Raw genomic sequence first — 23,194 nt, 5'->3', positions numbered from 1 at the left:
CTGTAATATGATGTAATCCAATCATGTTGAGATCTTAACTAGCTTTCGATTAGGGTTGCCAAGTTCAAAAACAGAAAAGCCGAACTCGGTGCCGAATTTGACCTGACATTCTACTCTAAAAGCCGGTTATGCTTTTTTAATATCTAGTAANGCTAATTATTCTTTTTATGCAGAAAAAAGCAGGTATTTGAATGCAATCGCAATTAACGTTAAGTGAAATGCAGTTCAAAATATTGTATACCAAATGTCTAAAAGTTACATATGTTCTAAGAGCCGGGAGCTTTACTTGTGTACTCGACTTTCACATAAACAGTCACGAGTCAGTCACACGAGTCCGTCACATAAAAAGCTAACAAAAGAGACCGGACAGCAAAATATTTGGCCGGACACTTGTAGGCCTAGATTTGCTTGATAGCTTTTATCGCGCCATTTTATCGATATTAAGTACGCGATAAGCCTACACATTTGTCGTCTAAAATCATCGATAAGATTTTATCACGGCACACAACATAACCCGGATGGCAACCCTACTTTCGATGTCTTTCTGCTCACGAAACTGCACGTCATTTTACTGTAGCGGACTGATTGAGATGACTTTGCCGAAATTAAAATGCTTCATCGTAATGCTTTCTTCGAATGAATCAGACTGTGTCTGACGAAGATAATTATAATATTATTTAATGTCTAATTGTTGGTATTCTTTATTAGGCTTGGATTGATATGATTTAACGAACCCTGCAAAGTACTACACTTAAGTTCATATCACTGCTGGCCTGATTTAGCATCAGGGTATGAATGCAGTCTAGGGTAATACATCGTTCGTTTCAGCCGAAAAACGTCCACTGCTGGACAAAGGCCTCCCCCAAGGATTTCCACGTAGACCGATCCTGCACCGCTCGCATCTAGGTACCTCCCGCGACCTTCACCAGATCGTCGGTCCACCTAGTGGGAGGCCTGCCCACGCTACGTCTTCCGGCTAAGGTAGGGTAATTCATACCAGCCCAGTAAATAATAAATCAGTCATTTAGGGATTCAATTTATTTCTTGAGAATTTGGTTACTGATCCTGTAGAAAAATAGCTGTATTTGAGTAGTAGAACCAAACCTTTTGAGCACCTTCCAAATAATCTTTATAGTGGTCTACCTTGAGCGTCGTTTAACCCCAACGCACCGTACGCATACACCTCGGTTAATAACTACGAAGGTCCTTTAAAGAGCCGTCTAGAAGCCAATTATTTACATCCAAAAATAAAACTCGCGTCTGCATTCTTTAAACAATTGAACAGCCGAAGGTTATTTTAAATTCATGACCAAATTGATATAAACTCACTTTAAGATATACTGATTGGGAGAAGCGGAAGATAACGTTATAAATCAATTTTAAGATCAATTCACAGTCCTGATTCCTGGACTGAAGGACTCCTGAGATTCTCTCCTACTAATAATCAAGTTTACTGTGATTCAAACTTCAAAGCCTTTTAGACAGATTTCCATGAATATTACATGGCTCAATCAAGCTTTCTGTAGCACTTTTTAGGGTTTCGTACCCAAACAAAGGGTAAAAACGAGAACGAGCTTCCACGTAATCCTCAACACATAGGAACTGGCTATCTTAGAGAAATAAAAAGTTTTTCTCTGACCCGAATAAGAGAAAACTGCCATAAAATCAATAGTTTGTAAAAGTAAAAATAAAATAAGGAAGTTTACAAAGAAAGTGAGTTTCTTTAAGATTAATGGCGCGTATAAGTGCCTGGGCAGGCACCACCATCGTTAGTTGCGCCATGACAAAGGCTGGGGATTAACACCATTGGTTGCTGCTGTATCTCTATCAAAACTGTGGAATGTCAATATAAATGCCACAAAATGAAAATGGAAACTCATGGTAATGCTTACTATGAGACAATTTGAAGCTGGTATCTACTGTCTTTTCGGGCTTGATAATCATATTGGCGATTTAGTTTTTCATAACAATAAGCCTCCAGATGTTAAATAATAACGTTATTTATAAAACTTCAATAACAGTTAAAAAAAAGTTAAGCCACTAAAACTAACCATACTCGTATCTTTATTTTCTCCCAACCAACAACGATGCAAGATAAAATAGTTTTATAACACTTTATGCAATACCATATCAGTTTATTTTAATCTTTAATTAAAATATACTCGTATTCTCGAGTTTTTGACAATTATTTTAAACATTCCTAAGTTAGTGTAGATTTCACTATATTTTCAAATGTTTGAATTTTCCGCTTTCTGCCCCTTGGCTTGGTGGTTACTCTCACCTGCCTAATGAGTGTGAGGTAACGGATTGGAGACGAACCACTTTTTAGTTACTCATTAAACGTGTTTTATATAATTGTTGAAGAAACTATGGAGAGCAATTAATTGATAAACGTAGAGTTGAAATGAGAGAGGTTGGAATGAATCTACTTTTTTATGGCAGACTTCACTGGTACGGTAAAAAATTGCAAGGATACGTTGTCGTACGAAGCATTTGCATTTCTAATTAATATTTACCATTTATTATAAGGCATTTAACTAATATTGAATATGTAAATTAGAGTAAACCACTGGTATCTTGAGCCGCAGAGACAAATGTCTAATTTTACGACAGTAACTCGCGGCTCTGTCCGTTTCAATGGTCCCAGAGGATACCATCAGGTTTTAGTGGGAAGGCTCTACTCTACTGGCGGGGAGAATCCCACACAACCCACTTCTTCTTCTTCTTCATAAGGCTATATTTCACCGGGACACCATGGCGGCGTAACCAGTCGCCGGCTACCAACAAAATGTATACAGCTCTATAGAGAGTTACTCACCTGGTGTCCGTTTGGTTGCGCAAAGCTGCATACATTTTGTTGGTATCGGCGACTGGTTGCGCCACCATGGTGTCCCGGACAAATATAGCCCTTATTCGTTACGCTCTTGGCAGAGCGGTCGTGGTCACGTTGAGGCGTTGTTCACATCGGTTGTAGAGGTGGATAACTCTCCGCACGATCTCCCGCCATTTCTCTCTATTGGCAGACTGTCTGGTGCAGTCACATACACAACCCACTAACCATCCTCATCCCCAGTGAATAAGCGTAGGTAAAACACTTCTTGAGCCAAATAAGAATTTTTACAACAAAAAATTATAACCTGTTGTGCCGTTGATAGTTTACAATTTTGGTTCAAACACAGATCAAGATCCTGTTCGATATTATTCATTGCGCAAGAGCAGCAGCCGCGAATAAATATGTAACGAACAATTGCATTTACACATTATGCAAATGGCCGCCTGCTTCGGTGGGCTCGTGAAAATGTAGGTACGATTTTGAAAGAGGATTCTTTTATCAATAAGAAAATTACATGGAACACCTTCATCAACATCGTCAGTCATCAGGTCATGTGGGAGCACGACTCTCTAATTTACCACAGGCAAATGGAGGACATGGCCTGATGGCGATTGTCTTTCCAGTTGTCACCGGAGGGGGTGACTATTGCTATAATTACTTTTCCATTTGTCCACTATTATAATAATAATAATAAATGATTCTTTATTCAAGTAACCAGGACTCCGACTAATCAGAACACAGGATTATGGGGGACAACGGCAGTACGGCTAACACGAAAAACTTTCGAGTTCAAATCGTTTGCGTACTCGAATCGCCATCAAAAGATTTTGTAAGAAAACTACAACAGCGCCCTTGTGAACGTGTCGTAAAGTGAACTTAGTATGAGATGTGGTTGCACGAAACTTATTTTGAGAATCAAAATTGTCACGTTATCGTTTAATTTGAAGATTGAATATCGAATTTTATCGAATACGCAAACGATTCGAAGACGAAAGTTGTTCATGCTAGAAGTACAGATGGGACTACTGGGAATAATCGCCGGTGATCCGGTTAAAACAAGGTTTAAGATAACAGTTATTTCGGTGTTCAAAACAAACAAAATCAAGCAAAAGTAATTAGATTGTGGTTGGCCTTCCGTGGCGGTCGCTGTCTGTCCTTTTTCTGCAATTAGCATATTAATAATAAAATCGATCACGTGTTTTATGTTAAACCTAATTATATTGATTAAACTAATAACGAAGAAAACGTTTTAACAATAAAACTATAAATAAACGATGTCAACAAAGCAAAATACTTAGAAGTCTCGTATTTCAGCCATAGAGAAACATACATGTAGCTTTTTAAGTCAATTCAGATTAATGAAAAGCACATTAGTTACTAAGTATGTTGCTAAGTAATGGTACCTTCTACCTATAAATAAACTTCTTTAATAAACTGCTCTTCATCATAACCGAAGTTCAGATTCAAATTATGATAGAGCGAGCCTTTTTATACTAAGCTAAAAGCTTTCCACTAACCCACAGAGGTGACTTTTCCAGAAGATGCCTACTAATTCACGTGCATGAAGGGATTTTCCTTCCGTGGTTAACCATTGATTTACAAATTATGGTTTTTCCTACGATAATATTAAACCCAAGGTTAAAAGTTAAGAAAACATATACTTAGTTAAAGTGCAATTAAAATTTAATTATAGTTAACAAAAGCATTGTTCATCCAACTTGGAAACTACTAACGCCACCTATTGGAGTTATACCACAACGCGTGCTAATTGATAGCATTGTAACACTGGTTCCGACAGATGGATCATTCGATGTAACATTAACATCGTAAAACAATAGATGGCAGTGTTTTAATTCATATCAACAGCCCTTTACAGTCCACTGCTGGACTATCATGAGCCTCCTCCACTTAATGAGGGCTATCGTTTTAGTGCTCACCAGTTAGCGCCACTGTAGAGTAAGGTCCTGTCACTTGCTAGTAGCGAAGACAGTGGCACCAACTGGTGAGCGCGAAAGTGGTAGGAGGACTATCGCATTTGCGCTCATCAAGATGGCGCCACTGTAGAGTAAGGTCCTGTCAAACGCCAGGGGTGCCAACTGTTAAGTATAAAAACGATAGCCCTCATTGGAAGGTTTTGCCATAAGCCACGCTTGGCAGGCGGGTTGGAGACCGCAGTTTAAAAGATTAATGTTCATCAGAGACCACTGCTGCTCGTTCTCTGTTGAACGTGTAGTCCCTAAGCCTAGCCTAGGCGCAGACCATCGATTTTTCGTCGGCCGATAGTTTAGTCGGGCAGTTGATCAGTATGGGCATGTATGGAAGTGCACACATTACACCGATTTGATTTGGCCGATTCTTCATACAATTTAAAATCCGTTTATTCCCGATGTCCCCCACTATTTGTCCACCACTGGTGGACATCGAGAAAAAAAGTTGCAATGTCCACCAGTGGGGGACAGCGCTACTGAAATCTTCCCGTTGGGCCCTACTGGTGGACACTGAGAAGAAATGAGTTGCTCTGTCCCTCAGTGGTGGACATCGAAACCAAAAAAGTTCCATTGTCCCCCACTATTATATGTGTTCATGAATACAAACATTTTAAGTAAATCTTATACTAATAATTATAATACATACATACATTTTTATTGCATTTTTATTATAGTTTAAAAAATCCTTAATTTATATTGACGCCCCTAGGAAGTGTGCGTTAATCGGAACGGTTTTGTCATTTTTAATTTTCCAAGTTCCCACACCCACAATGTTCATGTTATCAGAAATTATTGTGTCGGTAATGTTACTATTTTGCACTTATTATCTGTAATAATGTCGGAAATTGCAGGATCTAGTTCACGACAAATTGAAAAAGTTTACATAAATAGGAAGAGGTGGGATGTTAAAAAACTTATATTTTTATATTTGATACGAATTAAAAAAAAATGTTTTAATAATCACGAAAACAAAACAAATAGTGGGGGACAACGGAACTTTTTTGGTTTTGATGTCCACCACTGAGGGACAGAGCAACTCATTTCTTCTCAGTGTCCACCAGTAGGGCCCAACGGGAAGATTTCGGTAGCGCTGTCCCCCACTGGTGGACATTGCAACTTTTTTTCTCGATGTCCACCAGTGGTGGACAAATAGTGGGGGACATCGGGAATAAACGAAGAGTCGTTACGTTAAGAGTAGGGGTTGCGTTGGTGACAAATGTATTCTACTCTACCGTCACCACGCGGCCATGTTTGAATGGCGGACGTGGAGTGAATGAAGTGTTTTAATAGCGGACTAAATTAAAAATGTTTTAAATTAATAAGGGTGAATTTCGAGTTAACAATCAGTAGCATGTAGGTTATGAGGCTCGCCTCCCGACCTCCCCGCTGCACGCGAAAGTGAGTCTTACGTCACTGAACAGGTCAGTCGACATCTCATAACAGTTGCATCATTGGAAGGAAGTTATGTGAGGCTTGATTTGTCTCCGCTAGTGTCTGTTTATGTGTAATAGCTTATTTTACTTAAACATTTTCTAGAATATTCCACTGGAAATATCATGAAGTATTAGGGAATCGTTTCAGCCAAATGACGTCCATTCCTGGACGAAGGCCTCCCTGAAGGATCTTCTTAATGACATAAGACAATATTAAATTAAAAATATATTTCAACGTATCAGATTTATAATTCTTATCCTACACACTTTACTATTTATTTAACATCAAAATAATTAAAACCATAGGTTGCGTTAAATTAAGTACAAAACAATTACGGATTACGGTATGTACTTTCCATCGTAGAGCTTTGTACTTTTAGCCAAAGTGTAAGGTTAATACTTAAATTGTTAATTACTACCTACTTTGTGTCGAAAATATACGTAGACTGTATGACCATAATGGTCATAGAGCATTAATTTTTCAAAACAATTGGTATTACAAATTTACTTGAATAAAGGTGCATGAGTGTGGACGAATCGGGCAAGGTTATTTGACAGATAAATTCCTAATAAGTTATCAGGGACTTTATCAATAAGTGGTACTGTTTACCGCATTTAATTAAAATAGTATATTAACTTACCCCGTTGTCCAGCTGAACATTTGCCTCACACGCTCCGGTCGCAAGTCTGTCGGCGCTGCCATCATTTCTGTAAGAAAAATACACGTTAAAGAGACTATTTAAAAAAAACATTTGCATACGTCACATAAATATCCTTTAGACGTTTCACACTGCTCCATCTAGTCCCAAACTAGTACTTATGTATTCTGTGCCAGTACTATGGGTACCAGACAACGGATAAAAACATACTTGAATAGTTTTTAAATACAGCTATATTTTTTAATCGAAACTACTAAGCCTTTGGCTACACAACCCAACACATTAGGTACAACATAAAAATTGGTAATGAGAAAATTAGATGTCTCCCAGCTTATGCAAGAAAGATGAAATTATATTTCGCCTCCAATTCAAATTCTTTACTGTCCACACGCTAAGTATATTATCTTCAAAATAATATTGGATAATATGGTCAGACCACGGTGAGAGGCACAGCAAATATTAAAGGTGAGGAGAAGTCAAAAGTCAAAATTTATTTATTTGTATAGATAGACTAATAAATAGTACTTACAAATCGTCAAATATTTTGCTCTTAAGGAGCCTTTACATGTCTCATAATCTTTTTGCCCTAGGTACCAGCGCTTCGAGACCAACATTTGGCAAGTGCTGAGAAGAAGCGCCGCAACAAATTCAGTCACCACCATCGGTTAATTTAAATATAAATAAGATTTAACTTTTTAGATTTTCTGATTAATTTCGTTATGAGTTCCAAATTCCAAGACAGTTCAGACGCCTCATTGGTAGCTTCGAGACCATAAATAATACGGTCACAGTGAGGACTTTGATTTGAGCACTTTAAGACCTTGTCGTAATATCGTCAGCTAACTGCAAACATTTGGCAAAAGAGTGTTTGAGTGTTAAAGTCCAATCCGTACTAAAATGCAAAAGTAGCTCTGTTTTTCTGTCTGCTACCTTTTCACGTATAAACCACCGAAACCATTTAGATGAAATATGGTAAAATAGTTATTTAACGCACATAAAAATTGAGGTACTAAAAGCAAAGTTAATGCCGTGCGTGGCGTTTTCTACAAGTTAACCTTTAAGCCAAACAGAAAATTTGAAAAGTTAATGACCCAGGAAAAAACTAAAACCGACTTCAAATGCGTGAACACAAATAATACCTATTCAACAAAAAATAATCGTTCAAATTGGTTCATAATCGGCGGAGATATTGCGTATAAAAAAGTTCATCCCCAATTTTCCACCCTTGGGGGTGAAATATTTTCTTCAAATTCGCATGAAACCACCCTTTTGATAATACCTATTCAACAAAAAAATAATCGTTCAAATTGGTTTATAATCGGCGGAGATATTGCGTATAAAAAAGTTCATCCCCAATTTTCCACCCTTGGGGGTGAAATATTTTCTTCAAATTCGCATGAAACCACCCTTTTGATAATACCTATTCAACAAAAAAATAATCGTTCAAATTGGTTTATAATCGGCGGAGATATTGCGTAAAAAGGGNTCTAATTGTTGGTATTGTTTATTAGGCTTGGATTGACATGTTTTAACGTACCCTCCAAAGTACTACACTTAAGTTCAAATCACTGCTGTCCTGATGCTAAACGGATGCAGTCTAGGGTAATACATCGTTCGTTTCAGCCGAAAGACGTCCACTGCTGGACAAAGGCCTCCCCCGAGGATTTACACGTAGACCGATCCTGCGCCGCTCGCATCCAGGCACCTCCCGCGACCTTCACCAGATCGTCGGTCCACCTAGTGGGATGCTTGCCCACGCTACGTCTTCCGGCTAGGGTAGGGTAATACATACCAGACCAGTAAATAATACATCAGTCATTGAGGGCTTCAATGTATTGTTGAGAACGTGGTTACTGCATGATGCTGTAGGAAAATACTTGTATTTGGGTAGTAGAACCAAACCTTTTGAGCACCTTCCAAATAATCTTTATAGTGGACATAGTGGTCTACCTTGAGCGTCGTTTAACCCCAACGCACCGTACGCATACACCTCAGTTATTACTACGAAGGTCCTTTAAAGAGCCGTCTAGAAGCCAATTATTTACATCCAAAAATAAAACTCGCGTCTGCATTCTTTAAACAATTGAACAGCCGAAGGTTATTTTAAATTCATGACCAAATTGATATAAACGCACTTTAAGATAAAGTGATTGGGAGAAGCGGAAGACAACGTTGAAAATCAATTTTAACATCAATTTACAGTCCCCAAGAAGGGCTCCTAAGATTCTCTTCTACTGATAATATAATCAAGTTACCGAGTTTCAAAGTTCAAAGCCTTTTAGTCAGATTTCTATGAACATTACATGCTGAAGCATTTTTTAGGGTTTCGTACCCAAACAAAGGGAATAAAACGAGAACGAGCTTCCACGGAATCCTCAACACTAAATGCTACAATAGAAACAATAGGAACTGGCTATCTTAGAGAAATAAAACGTTTTTCTCAGATCCGAATAAGAGAAAACTGCCATAAATTCAATAATTTGTAAAAGTAAAAAGAAAATAAGGAAGTTTGCAAAGAAAGTGAGTTTCTTTAAGATTAATGGCGCGTATAACTGCCTGGGCAGGCACCACCATCGTTAGTTGCGCCATGACAAAGGCTGGGGATTAACACCATGGGTCGCTGCTGTATCTCTATCAAAACTGTGGAATGTCAATATAAATGCCACAAAATGAAAATGGAAACTCATGGTAATGCTTACTATGAGACAATTTGAATCTGGTACCTACTATATCTGTTCGGGCATGATAATCAAATTGGCGATTTAGGTTTTCATAACAATAAGCCTCCAGATGTTAAATAATAAAGTTATTTATAAAACTTCAATGACAGTTAAAAAAGTTAAGCCACTAAAACTAACCAAATCTTTCTTTTCTCCCAACCAACAACGATGCAAGATAAAATAGTTTATAACACTTTATGTAATACCATATCAGTTTATTTTAATCTTTAATTAAAATATACTCGTATTCTCGAGTTTTTGTCAATTATTTTAAACATTCCTAAGTTAGTGTAGATTTCACTATATTTTCAAATGTTTGAATTTTCCGCTTTCTGCCCCTTGGCTTGGTGGTTACTCTCACCTGCCTAATGAGTGTGAGGTAACGGATTGGAGACGAGCCACTTTTTAGTTACTCATTAAACGTGTTTTATATAATTGTTGAAGATACCATGGAAAGCAAATAATTGATTAATGTAGAGTTCAAGAGAGGTGAAATGAATCTACTTTTTCCTGGCAAACTTTACTGGTACGGTAAAAAAATACAAGGAATGTTGTCATACGAAGCATTTGCATTTTTGATTAATATTTACAAGTTATCACAAGGCAAGTTAACTACTACGGGACTATTCCCACCTCTCGTTCCCACCGCTGCAATTACTGTGTAGCCAGGATCTACAGCTTGACCGCCAATAAAAACCCAACCAGTGAAGGTCAAGTTTGTCCAGGGGGAAAGTTACACGGAATTAATCAGAAGAACGTAGATGGAGTTCAAAGTTAAGGTTCGACTTCCGTCCATTGCAAAGCAGACAGGTGACAAACAAAGGTTTAGTAACCTTTAAGATATTTCATATTTGAATTAGAGTAGACAACTGGTATCTTGAGCCGCAGACGATTGTCTAATTTTACGACAATAACTCGCGGTTCTGTCCGTTTCAATGATCCCAGAGGATACCATCACATTTTAGTGGGAAGACACAACCCACTAACCATCCCCATCGGCCAGTGAATAAGCGTAAAGCAATTCTGCCGTGCCAGCGATATCAGCAGTAACTCTAATATTTTACTGTTAAAAAAACTCCTGTCAGCTCATCTGAAATAGAGCACATTATAGTTTTGCTAAAAAATGGAGTTACTGCTTATATCGCTAGCACGGCAGAAATCTTGAGCCAAATAAGAGTTTTTACAACAAAAAATTATAACCTGTTGTGCTGTTGATAGTTTACAATTTTGGTTCAAATGTAGAGCAAGATTCTGTTCGATATTATTCATTGCGCAAGAGCAGCAGCCGCGAATTAATATGTAACGAACAATTGCATTTACACATTATGCAAATGCTTGCTTCGATGGGCTCGTGGAAATGAAGGTTCGATTTTGAAAGAGGAATCCTTTTATCGATAAGAAAGTTACATGGAACACCTTCATCAACATCGTCAGTCATCAGGTCATGTGGGAGCACGACTCTCTAATTTACCACAGGCAAATGGAGGACATGGCCTGATGACAACTGGCGATTGTCTTTCCAGTTGTAACCGGAGGGGGTGACTATTGCTATAATTACTTTTCCATTTGTCCACTATTATAATAATAATAATAAATGATTCTTTATTCAAGTAACCAGGACTCCGACTAATCAGAACACAGGATTATGGGGGACAACGGCAGTACGGCTAACACGATAAACTTTCGAGTTAAAATCGTTCGCGTACTCGTATCGCCATAAAAAGATTTTGTAACAAAACTACAACAGCGCCCTTGTGAACGTGTCGTAAAGTGAACTTAGTATGAGATGTGGTTGCATGAAACTTATTTTGAGAATCAAAATTGTCACGTTATCGTTTAATTCGAAGATTGAATATCGAATTTTATCGAATACGCAAACGATTCGAAGACGAAAGTTGTTCATGCTAGAAGTACAGATGGGACTACTAGGAATAATCGCCGGTGATCCGGTTAAAATAATGTTTAAGATAACAGTTATTTCGGTGTTCAAAACAAACAAAATCAAGCAAAAGTAATTAGATTGTGGTTGGCCTTCCGTGGCGGTCGCTGTCTGTCCTTTTTCTGCAATTAGCATATTAATAATAAAATCGATCACGTGTTTTATGTGAAATCTAATTATATTGATTAAACTAATAACGAAGAAAACGTTTTAATAATAAATCTATACTTAATATTATATATGCGAAAGTAACTCTGTCTGTGTCGCTTTCACGCCTTAATCACTGAACCGATTTTAATGAAATTTGGCATAGAGATAGTTTGAGTCCCGGGAAATAGACATAGGATAGATTTTAATCCCAGTTCTTGAAATAGGGACGCGTGCGATAAAGTTTTTCTGTGACAGACAAAATTTCACGTGGGCGAAGCCGCGGGCGGAAAACTAGTTTACTATAAATAAACGAAGTCTACAAAGATAAATACTTTGTATTTCGAGGTATTTTAGCCATGGAGTGACATAACTCTAGCTTTTTAAGTCTATTCAGATTAATGAAAAGCACATAGAGCTTGCCACATCAAAGTGTATAATTTTATTGCAAAATACGACACTTGCGACAACTGTATAAGATACCATAGTCTTTAGCTTGATGTGCCGGACTCTGTAGAGCCATTATCAAGTAAGTAGCCATGAAGAAAACTGAAGTTTATCTCGTAATTTAATTGAAAACCTTTGTATATTTACATTATAAACTGCCAAAGAATGTAATTTATTTCCCGTATGTACTAAAATATACTAACATACAATACTATTGAGTTAGAGTTTCAATAGTATTGACATGGGTACCTATATTTATTGTGTATGTAAAACTTTACCAAAACACACCGTGTTGTTTATACAGTCAGCGTCAGCGTAGTTCGTGACACCTAAAGTGGCCAAAATGCTGACAACACACCCTTATTTCAATGAGGGTTTTCGCGAATGAAAGATCCGCTAGATGGCGGGACGTGGATGTGGGGTCTGACTGCTGCGTGATTGGTGGATTTTGACATATCTGTCAATGTCATGTCAAAAATAACCAATCATGCAGCATTTGGACTTCGCATCTACGTATTGCCATCTGGCGGATTTTTCATTCGCGAAAACCCTCATTGTAAAGACGTTTTGCGAACTTATTGGCTACTTTCGGTGTCACGAAGAAATATTTCTTCGCGTCATATATATGACGCTGAATGTACATAACGGAAAAGTTTTCTTTTTATTTTGAATATTTTACTAAAGGAATATTGTATTAAAAGTAGGTAAAATATACTTTGTCGTGGGTCATGTCGTGTTATTTTGTAAGGCTTTAGTTACTATGTTGCCAAGCAAATGTACCTACCTATAAATAAACTTCTTTAATAAACTGCTCTTCATCATAACCGAAGTCAGATGCAAATTAAGATAGAGCGAGCTTTTTTATACTAAGCTAAAAGCTTTCTACTAACCCACAGAGGTGACTTCTCCAGAAGATGCCTAATTCACGTGCATGAATGGATTTTCCTTCCGTGGTTAACCATTGATTTACAAATTATGGTTTTTCCTACGATAATATTAAACCCAAGGTTAAAAGTTAAGAAAACATATACTTAGTTAAAGTGCAATTAAAATTTAATTATAGTTAACAAAAGCATTGTTCATCCAACTTGGAAACTACTAACGCCACCTATTGGAGTTATACCACAACACGTGCTAATTGAAAGCATTGTAACACTGGTTCCGACAGATGGTTCATTCAATGTAACATTAACATCGTAAAACAATAGATGGCAGTGTTTTAATTCGTATCAACAGACCTTTACAGTCCACTGCTGGACTATGAGCCTCCTCCACTTAATGAGGGCTATCGTTTTAGTGCTCACCAGTTAGCGCCACTGTAGAGTAAGGTCCTGTCACTTGCTAGTAGCGAAGACAGTGGCACCAACTGGTGAGCGCGAAAGTGGTAGGAGGACTATCGCATTTGCACTCATCAAGATGGCGCCACTGTAGAGTAAGGTCCTGCTGTCAATCGCCAGGGGTGCCAACTGTTAAGTATAAAACCGATAGCCCTCATTGGAGGGTTTTGCCACGCTTGGCAGGCGGGTTGGAGATCGCAGTTTAAAAGATTAATGTTTATTAGAGACCGTTACTGCTCGTTCTCTGTTGAATGTGTAGTAGTCCCTAAGCTTAGGCGCAGACCATCGATTTTTAGTCGGGCAGTTGATCAGTATGGGCATGTATGGAAGTGCACACACTACGCCGATTTGATTTGGCCGATTCTTCATACAATTTAAAATCGGGCACAACTATCGGCCAACTAAAAATCGGTGGTCTAAGTCGCGTCTTACGACACCCGCGGGAAGAGTAGGGGTTGCGTTGGTGACAAATGTATTCTACTCTACCGTCACCACACGGCCATGTTTGAATGGCGGACGTGGAGTGAATGAAGTGTTTTAATAGCGGACTAAATATTTTTTTTTAAATTAATAAGGGTGATTTTCGAGTAAACAATCAGTAGCATGTAGGTTATTAGGCTCGCCTCCCGACCTCCCCGCTGCACGCGAAAGTGAGTCTTACGTCACTGAACAGGTCAGTCGACATCTCATAACAGTTGCATCATTGGAAGGAAGTTATGTGAGGCTTGATTTGTCTCCGCTAGTGTCTGTTTATGTGTAAAGCTTATTTTACTTAAACATTTTCTAGAATATTCCATTGGAAATGTCATGAAGTATTAGGGAATCGGTTCAGCCAAATGACGTCTATTCCTGGACTAAGGCCTCCGTGAAGGATCTTCTTAACGACATAAGACAATATTAAATTAAAAATATATTTCAACGTATCAGATTTATAATTCTTATCCTACACACTTTACTATTTATTTAACATCAAAATAATTAAAACCATAGGTTGCGTTAAATTAAGTACAAAACAATTACGGATTACGGTATGTACTTTCCATCGTAGAGCTTTGTACTTTTAGCCAAAGTGTAAGGTTAATACATACTTAAATTGTTAATTACTACCTACTTTGTGTCGAAAATATACGTAGACTGTATGACCATAATGGTCATAGAGCATTAATTTTTCAAAACAATTGGTATTACAAATTTACTTGAATAAAGGTGCATGAGTGTGGACGAATCGGGCAAGGTTATTTGACAGATAAATTCCTAATAAGTTATCAGGGACTTCTTCAGTAAGTGGTACTGTTTACCGCATTTAATTAAAATAATATATTAACTTACCCCGTTGTCCAGCTGAACATTTGCCTCACACGCTCCGGTCGCAAGTCTGTCGGCGCTGCCATCATTTCTGTAAGAAAAATACACGTTAAAGAGACTATTTAAAAAAAACATTTGCATACGTCACATAAATATCCTTTAGACGTTTCACACTGCTCCATCTAGTCCCAAACTAGTACTTATGTATTCTGTGCTAGTACTATGGGTACCAGACAACGGATAAAAACATACTTGAATAGTTTTTAAATACAGCTATATTTTTTAATCGAAACTACTAAGCCTTTGGCTACACAACTTAACTGATTACCACATAAAAATTGGAAATGAGAACATCAGATGTCTCCCAGCTATGGAAGAAAGCCGAAATTATATTTCGCCTCCAATTCAGTCTTTAGTGGTATTCCACACGGTATATCAGGATCTTCAAAATAATCTATACTAGTCTATACTAATATTATAAATGCGAAAGTAACACTGGCTGTCTGTCTGTCTCTCTTTCACGCCTAAACCATTGAACCGATTTTGATGAAATTTGGCATAGAGATAGTTTGAGTCCCGGGAAAGGACATACATTTTTGAAAGAGGGACGCGCGCGATAAAGTTTTTCTGCGACAGACAAAATTCCACGCGGGCGAAGCCGCGGGCGGAAAGCTAGTCTATATAAAGTATTGGATGATATGGTCAGGCCACGGTGTCAGTAAAAAATACAGATGAAGAGGACGCAGATTTAACTGTTTAGATTCTTCTGAAAATTTCTGATTAAAAAGTTATGAGTTCCAAATTCCAAGACAGTTCAGACGCCTCATTAGTACCATAATATTAGTAGCTTCGAGACCATAGTAAGGTCACAGTGCGGACTTTGAATTGAGTACTTTAAGACCTTGTCGTAATATCGTCAGCTAACTGCAAACATTTGGCAAAAGAGTGTTTGAGTGTTAAAGTCCAACCCGTATTAATATGCAAGAGTAACTCTGTCTGTCTGTCTGCTACCTTTTCACGTATAAACCACCGAAACAATTTATAGTTATTTAACGCACATAAAAATGGAGGTACTAAAAGCAAAGTTAATGCCGTATGTGGCGTTTTCTACAAGTTAAACAGAAAATTTGAAATAATTTGGGATTTAATTTTTTTTCAAAAGGGAACATTCGCGTGATAAAGTTAAGTTTAAGTACCTGTCAAGGCTGTGACAAATCGAAATTCACTTGGGCGAAGCCGGGGGCAAAAGCTAGTACTCATTCTGTGGTATTACTATGATTTATTATTAACTACTTACATTTATCTACCATTTAGCGTTGTATATGTACATTGTACAGTCGACAGCGCCTCAGAATATACATATTTAGTAGTGTCCGACCGAATGTTCGGTTTCGGTTTCGTTTTCGGTTGAGTTTCGGTAAAAACACGAGTTTCGGTTTAGTTTCGTTTTCGGCGTCAAACTTGCCGAAACTACGACCGAAACCGAATGTGCATTCGGGAGTTTCCGCGCTGTTATCGGTCATGTTCGGCGCGTTGAATGAGTGGATGAATCCGATCAGAGCCAATGTCGTGATTCGCTCGCTTGTTTGTTTTGTTTTGTTGTGGTGACGAGTTTTAGTGATTTATTTTGAATTTGGTAAGTTTTATCTCGTTTTATGTCGTTATAACATAAGAGCAGGTGTAAACATAAAAAAAAAATATTCAATATGACTGATAAAAGTATAATCAAGTTTAATCTAACCTATAAATATTTTTTTTGGTTCGCAAATGCTATACGTAAACAAATATTAGTTAAGTAGTTAGTATTGACTATAGTGCATTTCATGGTGATAATATTATATGGATTCAGAGTTTCAAAGTTCATTTTAGAATTTATCACCAAGGTATCAAAGTGGCAAGTACATTAGATACCTACTAACTTACATACTACCAATTTTGTTTTGAGAAATTATTAAGGTAAAAGACCCGACCATGGGCCGGGTTATGTAGATGTCCTGAATATTGCGAGTAATTAAAAAAAATCTAGACTATATAAATCCTTCTTTCACTTTTTTAATACATAATTTGATACCTTTTAGAGTCAAAGGCACTTTATAAGTTCAATTTTAATGCAATTTAAAGAGAAAACAATAAAGACTGACTGATTATAATAACGTTTTCTTTATTTTTCCCTCAAAATATGAGCCTTATAAGGAAGTTTCGGTTTCGGTTTCGGTTTCGGCCGAAATAGACACCGTTGCCGAAATTCGTTTTCGGTTTCGGTTTCGGTCGTAAAACTAGTTTCGGTCGGACACTAATATTTAGGGTTCCGTAGTCCTGACAAGAAACGTCCCCCCCCCCCCTCTAAAAACTAAACTGTTGGCTTGAAAAATCTGGAAAAATTCGTAATAATACTGCTTTTCATGAACTTTAAAGGAAAATTATAGCGGTTAAGATAGATCACTTAGTTCAAGAGTAATAGTCATTTGACTAATGTATTATTAAATTTCTTAACCAGTAAAAATCCTTAGAAGAAAATATGAAAAGTGACTTTAGATGAAGTAATTGCTTGCTTCTGAAATATATTGTGGTAACGACGGACAACTACGGAACCCTACACTACACGTGGCACAACACGCACTTGGCCAATTTTTTGTTATTGCAAAATAGTGTCTAATACAACTACACAAGATGACACAGTGTTTAACTTGCTGTGCTGCCATTTGTACATCATTAGAGGTATTACGCCCGTATTCACAAATATTATATAAGGTCTCACAGTGCGCGTGGACGCACAGGGTGATTACACTAACCAATCACAGAGCTCTATTTAATGCTGTGCGTCCGATTTGCTGCTTTACTTAAGCAAGCATCGTTTGTAAATACATGCGTTAGTATATGCATAAATGAAGCCTATTTGACCGGATAATCTGTCATAATACTCATAATAGCCATCCAAGATGGCCGCCGCCTCGCTCCGTCCTGACACCGGCTAATTGACGTGATTGCTGCAATAATTACTATTGTTAACCTATTTATCGTCAGGAAAACTGTTTCAATACCTCTTCCACCTTACGTAAGGTATAGACGATCATTTGTTCAATACTCAATACTATATTTACAACAGTAGCGTATTAGGTAGTACTTATTATTATTCTGTGGTTTTAGGTAGGTCTTATAATTTAAACCAGTGGTTCTTAACCGGTGGTCCGCGGACCACTGGTGGTCCCTGGAGGCATTCCAAGTGGTCCGCGAAGACATCGTAAGAAACAAGTGATGTGACGTGATGAGTCAACACAACGCAAACGGCGCACAGTGGACGAGAAATCGACCTCCGCTTTCATAGGATTTGAAAAAAAACATTTCAAATCAATCATTCTCAAAATGACCTTACCTATACACCCACGAAGTTTGTCTAACCTTCCGTGGTCCCTGACAAGACAGAAATTTGGTAAAATGGTCCCTCATGACTTGAAGGTTAAGAACCACTGATTTAAACAGATATACAATGTGGACCCAGTTAGGTCACAGCAACTTTTGGAGGGAGGCAGAACGATTTTAAGAGTTTAAACAGTGGAGTTTTGTGGAAATGTCGATTAATAGTTCGTAATCTCGGTTTTTAAAGGAGAACAATAAACTACTAAACTCTGACAAACTGAAATTCGTGTGGGCGAAGTCACGAGCAAAACTGATGCTGATAAAAGTGTGAGAAGGAACTAAATAGAGTCAATGGCAGCAAGTTATAAAAGATTTCATGCCCACTTGACTCCTATACTTGACCTATCCTCAACTTTCGCATTGTTTCTAAAACAATACAGTGGTTTATTATCGTTGAAACTAGTTCATCTGTATTTCCCTTGGGTTTATACTTAATTGACTGTTTTAATTCTACAACTTTCCCACTATAACGTTCAAAGTAATATAATTATAGTAATGTTAACAATAACAAGGCATACAATCGTGGAAACAGGCTGCGATGTTTGCTATTGTTAGTGTCATAGTGAAAGAAATAAGGGTGATTTTGCTGACAATCTAAACTTACTAATTGTATTATAAATGCGAAAGTAACTCTGTCTGTCCGTCTGTCTTGCTTTCAAGCCTAAACCACTGAACCGATTTGATGAAAGGCATAGAGATAGTTTGAGTCCCGGGAAAGGATAGTTTTTATTCCGGTTTTTGAAACAGGGACGCGCGCAATAAAGTTTTCCTGTGACAGACAAAATTACACGCGGGCGAAGCTGCGGGCGGAAAGCTAGTTTACAGTAAAAATAATACCTTAATAATGTAAATAATAAGTAGATATCCTTGCGTATTTTGACGCAGTCTAATGGTGTTGGCCGTTGGGGCAGAAAAGTTCTCGAGTGGCGACCACGGCGTAGGCACTAGGCAGGCCTCCTACTAAGTGGACCGACGATCTGGTAAAGGTCACGGGAAGAACCTGGATGCGAGCAGCGCAGGACCATTCATTATGGAAAGCCTTGGGGGAGGCCTTTGTCCAGCAGTGGACGACATTTGGCTGAAACTAACGAACGAACGAATGGTGTACTCATATGATTGTTTCAGTAGCTTATTAGAGAAAGGTTATGGGTTCAAATCTCATCTCAGTTATTTGGCTTTTTTCAAGTTTAATAACTGTACATTTTTGTATAGAAAACAGTAGAAATCTATTCATCAGTTTAAACAATAAGTAATATATCGTCGGCCGTTTGGTGTAGTGGTTCGAAACGGACTACTATTCCGGAGGTTGCGGGTTCGATTCCCGCACAGTACAAACATTTGTGTGCATGAACATATTTGTTTGTATTGGACTGGGTGTTTTCTATGAATAATAAGTATGTATTTACAGAAAAAAAAAAAGTATTTAAGTATGTTTATATCCGTTCTCTAGTACCCATAGTACAAGCTTTGCTTAGTTTGGGACTAGAAGCGCAGTGTAAAATGTCCAAGGATATTTATTATTATTATTATTATATTGTTATTATTAAAACACATGCGTCTAACGAAATCAATTTCTTCTTGAGATGTTTATAACCGAATGAAAATACTGCTTAACATTTTGATTAGTTTTAAACAATCGTGATGAATCTTTTTTGTACGTGATATAATTTATATTAAATATGTTATAATATTTTTGTGAAAAAACCTTGTATCTTATCTTCTTCGCAGATTTATTAACAAACATACATATTTGCCTGAAGACTGTACGATTTACTAAGTTGTGTGAAAGTTTGAAGAGTTCAATAAATATTTCTAAATAATAACTTTAAAAAAAAATAAAACCGACTTCAAATGCGTGAACACAAAAAAAAACTGAAAATTAAAAATATTGCGTATAAAAAAGTTCATCCCCAATTTTCCACCCTTGGGGGTGAAATATTTTCTTCAAATTCGCATGAAACCACCCTTTTGATAATACCTATTCAACAAAAAAACAATCGTTCAAATTGATTTATAATCGGCGGAGATATTGCGTATAAAAAAGTTCATCCCCAATTTTCCACCCTTGGGGGTTGTTTTTTCTATTATTAAAGAAGAACGGTCATCTGTGACCCAGGCCCGACAGAAACGAGACATACCTCAGTTTTTTTGTCATGTCTTAATTAGTTAAATTATATATTTTTTTTATCACCAAAATTGGTAAATGTATGTACCTAAATGTCTATTACAGCTGCTATGGAATGTATCTACGTGACCTGGAGATACAGCCGGATTATACAGGGTGGAAACGAGAAGTTACAAAATCCAAAAATTCAATGTTACCAGCTTCCATAATCTGTAACCTATTATTGGTACCATTTGAAAGAGCTCGTGAAGCACTTTCAGAATCAGTAACTAGTTTTTCGATATCTTGTATAGTTTAGAAATAATCGAGTGAGATCATTTATCGTTTCCACCCTGTATAATCCGGCTATATCTCCAGGTCACCTAGATACATTCCATAGCAGCTGTAATAGACATTTAGGTACATACATTTACCAATTTTGGTGATAAATAGGCATTTTGTATTAGTTTTTGTATAACGCCAGAACAAAAACAAAGGGTAATATTTTGGTGTTATACATAGATTTCGAATATAAAAAATATATAATTTTACTAATTAAGACATGACAAAAAAACTGAGGTATGTCTCGTTTCTGTCGGGTCTGGGTTTTTTTTGTATGGGACGTGACCGTTCTTCTTTAAATGGGACCACCCTTGAGGTATTACCTATACGCCGAAAAAAGATTTGTTCAAATCGGTTCATAATTGGCGGAGTTATCGCGTAACAAACATAGAAAAAAAAAACATACGGGTCGAATTGAGAACCTCCTCCTTTTTTGAAGTCGGTTGAAAACCTTAGCTAATAATACTCGTATATCCAGTCGCAACGTTTGTAATACTGATTATGTTTATATTTCGAATAATAAATAATTATGTGTTTATTTTTAAATTTAAGCTAAAATAAATTTTAAAGGAACATTAATAAAGCACTTTTTTGATTGTATACCCAAATGTAACAAAAAGTGATCTAGTTTGGTAACGCGTTGATGTCTTTTGCACGGAATAATTTCGGACACCAAAATTCTGCTTTACAATAGCATTTTTAATAAAAATTGACAAAGTTGTTTATTTATTTTGAATAGTCTATTACTTTACATGATTTATTAGCTGTTATTCTATAAAAAAGGCTAATTTAGGAACTTTCTTTTCAGCATGAAACTTATGGTCTCATAGTAGGGGTTAAATCGTAACAGGTCGTATAAAAGACAATAAACGATGGCAATTAATAAACTAATTATCTTATTATAGTAATATTTAGTTAATTATTGTAATAATCTAAAAAAAATAAGTACCTACCTATTGCTCGTACACAAAAACATTTTGACTAAGTCTTTAGTCTGCGCCTAGGCTAATTTTGTGGTAAATAACTTAGCTTAAATTACCAGCAACTTAAGTAATTTTCCTACAATGATTAGCACATAGAGCCAGGCAGACTACTTAAATAAAGCGCATTCGTAGAAAGCATTAAAAACGTCAGCGAAATTTAGACTACCCAAGTTTTTTATATTTGTGGTAATTTAAACAACGTCGTTCTGCAGTGGACGTCATATGGCTGAAATGATGATGATGAAGCAATCCCAGCAACTACAGTTTACTTATATTTTATAGATAGACATTATGCCGATAGATAGAGCCAGGCTGACTGCTCCAAGTCACGGTAATCTATATCTTACTAATATTATAAATGCGAAAGTAACTCTGTCTGTCTGTATGTCTTGCTTTCACGCCTAAACCACAGAACCGATTTTGATAAAATTTGGCATAGAGATAGTTTGAGTCCCGGGAAAGGACGTAGGATAGTTTTTATCCCGGTTTTGGAGACAGGGACGCGCGCGATAAAGTTTTTCTGTGACAGACAAAATTCCACGCGGGCGAAGCCGCGGGCGGAAAGCTAGTACTATCATAGGTATTACCGTGTCCAAGTGCAATGCATTAAGACAAAAGGCACCTCTATTAGCCGCGATTTCGTCTGCACGCGTGTAAACACGACCGCTCGGACACAGCCTGCATACTGATCTCGAATCAAGGATACACGCTAGTGATGTGCAGTGGCATCGATTACGATGGCGACCCGATTCTTAATCGATTGGTGGTCGACATCGATTAACGTTTGGTGATAAATAAATAACCTTAAAGACTGAAAATTGAACTTAAGACTCAAATTCCTCAATGTAAGTAGTCTTTATAATAGATTGATGGTTGCGTATTAGCTTATCTCCAAATTAAGCAATGTTATCCATCTTATTTATTGACTTTTAATTGATTGTGGGCAATCATGTTGGTTGGTGTGATAGCAGAAAATATTTAAAAATATTGAATACGATTTCTATTTTGCCTAAAGAATCTTAGAATTACGTGGCCTATTTTAAGTCAGATCAGATTTACTATCAAAAAGTAAAAAATAATTGACAGATCATTATTTACTTGGTAGAAGTGGTGGTATTAGAACGTTTGAAAGTCAATTCAGAAAACTTTAAATTAAGATTTTCTTTTCATTATAATTTTAAGATGAGTGTTACCAATTATTATAAAACTAGTTAGATAAAAAGTCACAACCAATCGACCAAAACGAAAATGTAAGTGAATCATCAAATGAATCGATTAACCTCTCGATTCAGACCTCCGTGCCCCATCACTACAATCACTTGCCGCATCGTGAGCATAGTAAACGAATTTCCCAAGCGTCACGCGTCACCTTGACACTTTGTTGACGTTTCGTCAGACAAGCAGTGACAGCACTCGTGGGATGGTGGTCGGAAGGTGTTAATGGGTCCACAAACTTCACACGATTTCCACACTTAAAAATGTGGGTGAAAAGTCTAGTTTACTGTCAAAAGCATACAATTTACTGCGCCTCCCTTTTGTA

The 23,194-nt window shown here is 37.2% G+C and overlaps 1 protein-coding gene across 3 annotated transcripts in view; it reads right to left on the bottom strand.

Moving 5' to 3' along the window:
* The window catches only part of snu (ABC-type transporter snustorr), a 152,262-nt gene that overhangs the window by 107,121 nt on the left and 21,947 nt on the right, over positions 1–23,194 (bottom strand). For 2 of the 3 annotated variants that reach the window (XM_028323186.1, XM_028323185.1), the window contains exon 2: positions 14,833–14,899. In XM_028323186.1, the coding sequence (XP_028178987.1) occupies positions 14,833–14,897 (65 nt within the window). In that variant the 5' untranslated portion in view covers positions 14,898–14,899. Of the gene's footprint in view, positions 1–6,895; positions 6,959–14,832; positions 14,900–23,194 lie in introns of those variants that run through there. The other variant, XM_028323187.1, reaches the window with a different exon arrangement.

This window comes from Ostrinia furnacalis, unplaced genomic scaffold, assembly GCF_004193835.3.
Source record: "Ostrinia furnacalis isolate ACB-3 unplaced genomic scaffold, ASM419383v2 OfSCF0620, whole genome shotgun sequence".
Classification (NCBI taxonomy): domain Eukaryota; kingdom Metazoa; phylum Arthropoda; class Insecta; order Lepidoptera; family Crambidae; genus Ostrinia; species Ostrinia furnacalis.
This window is presented reverse-complemented; position numbering and strand designations above follow the sequence as displayed.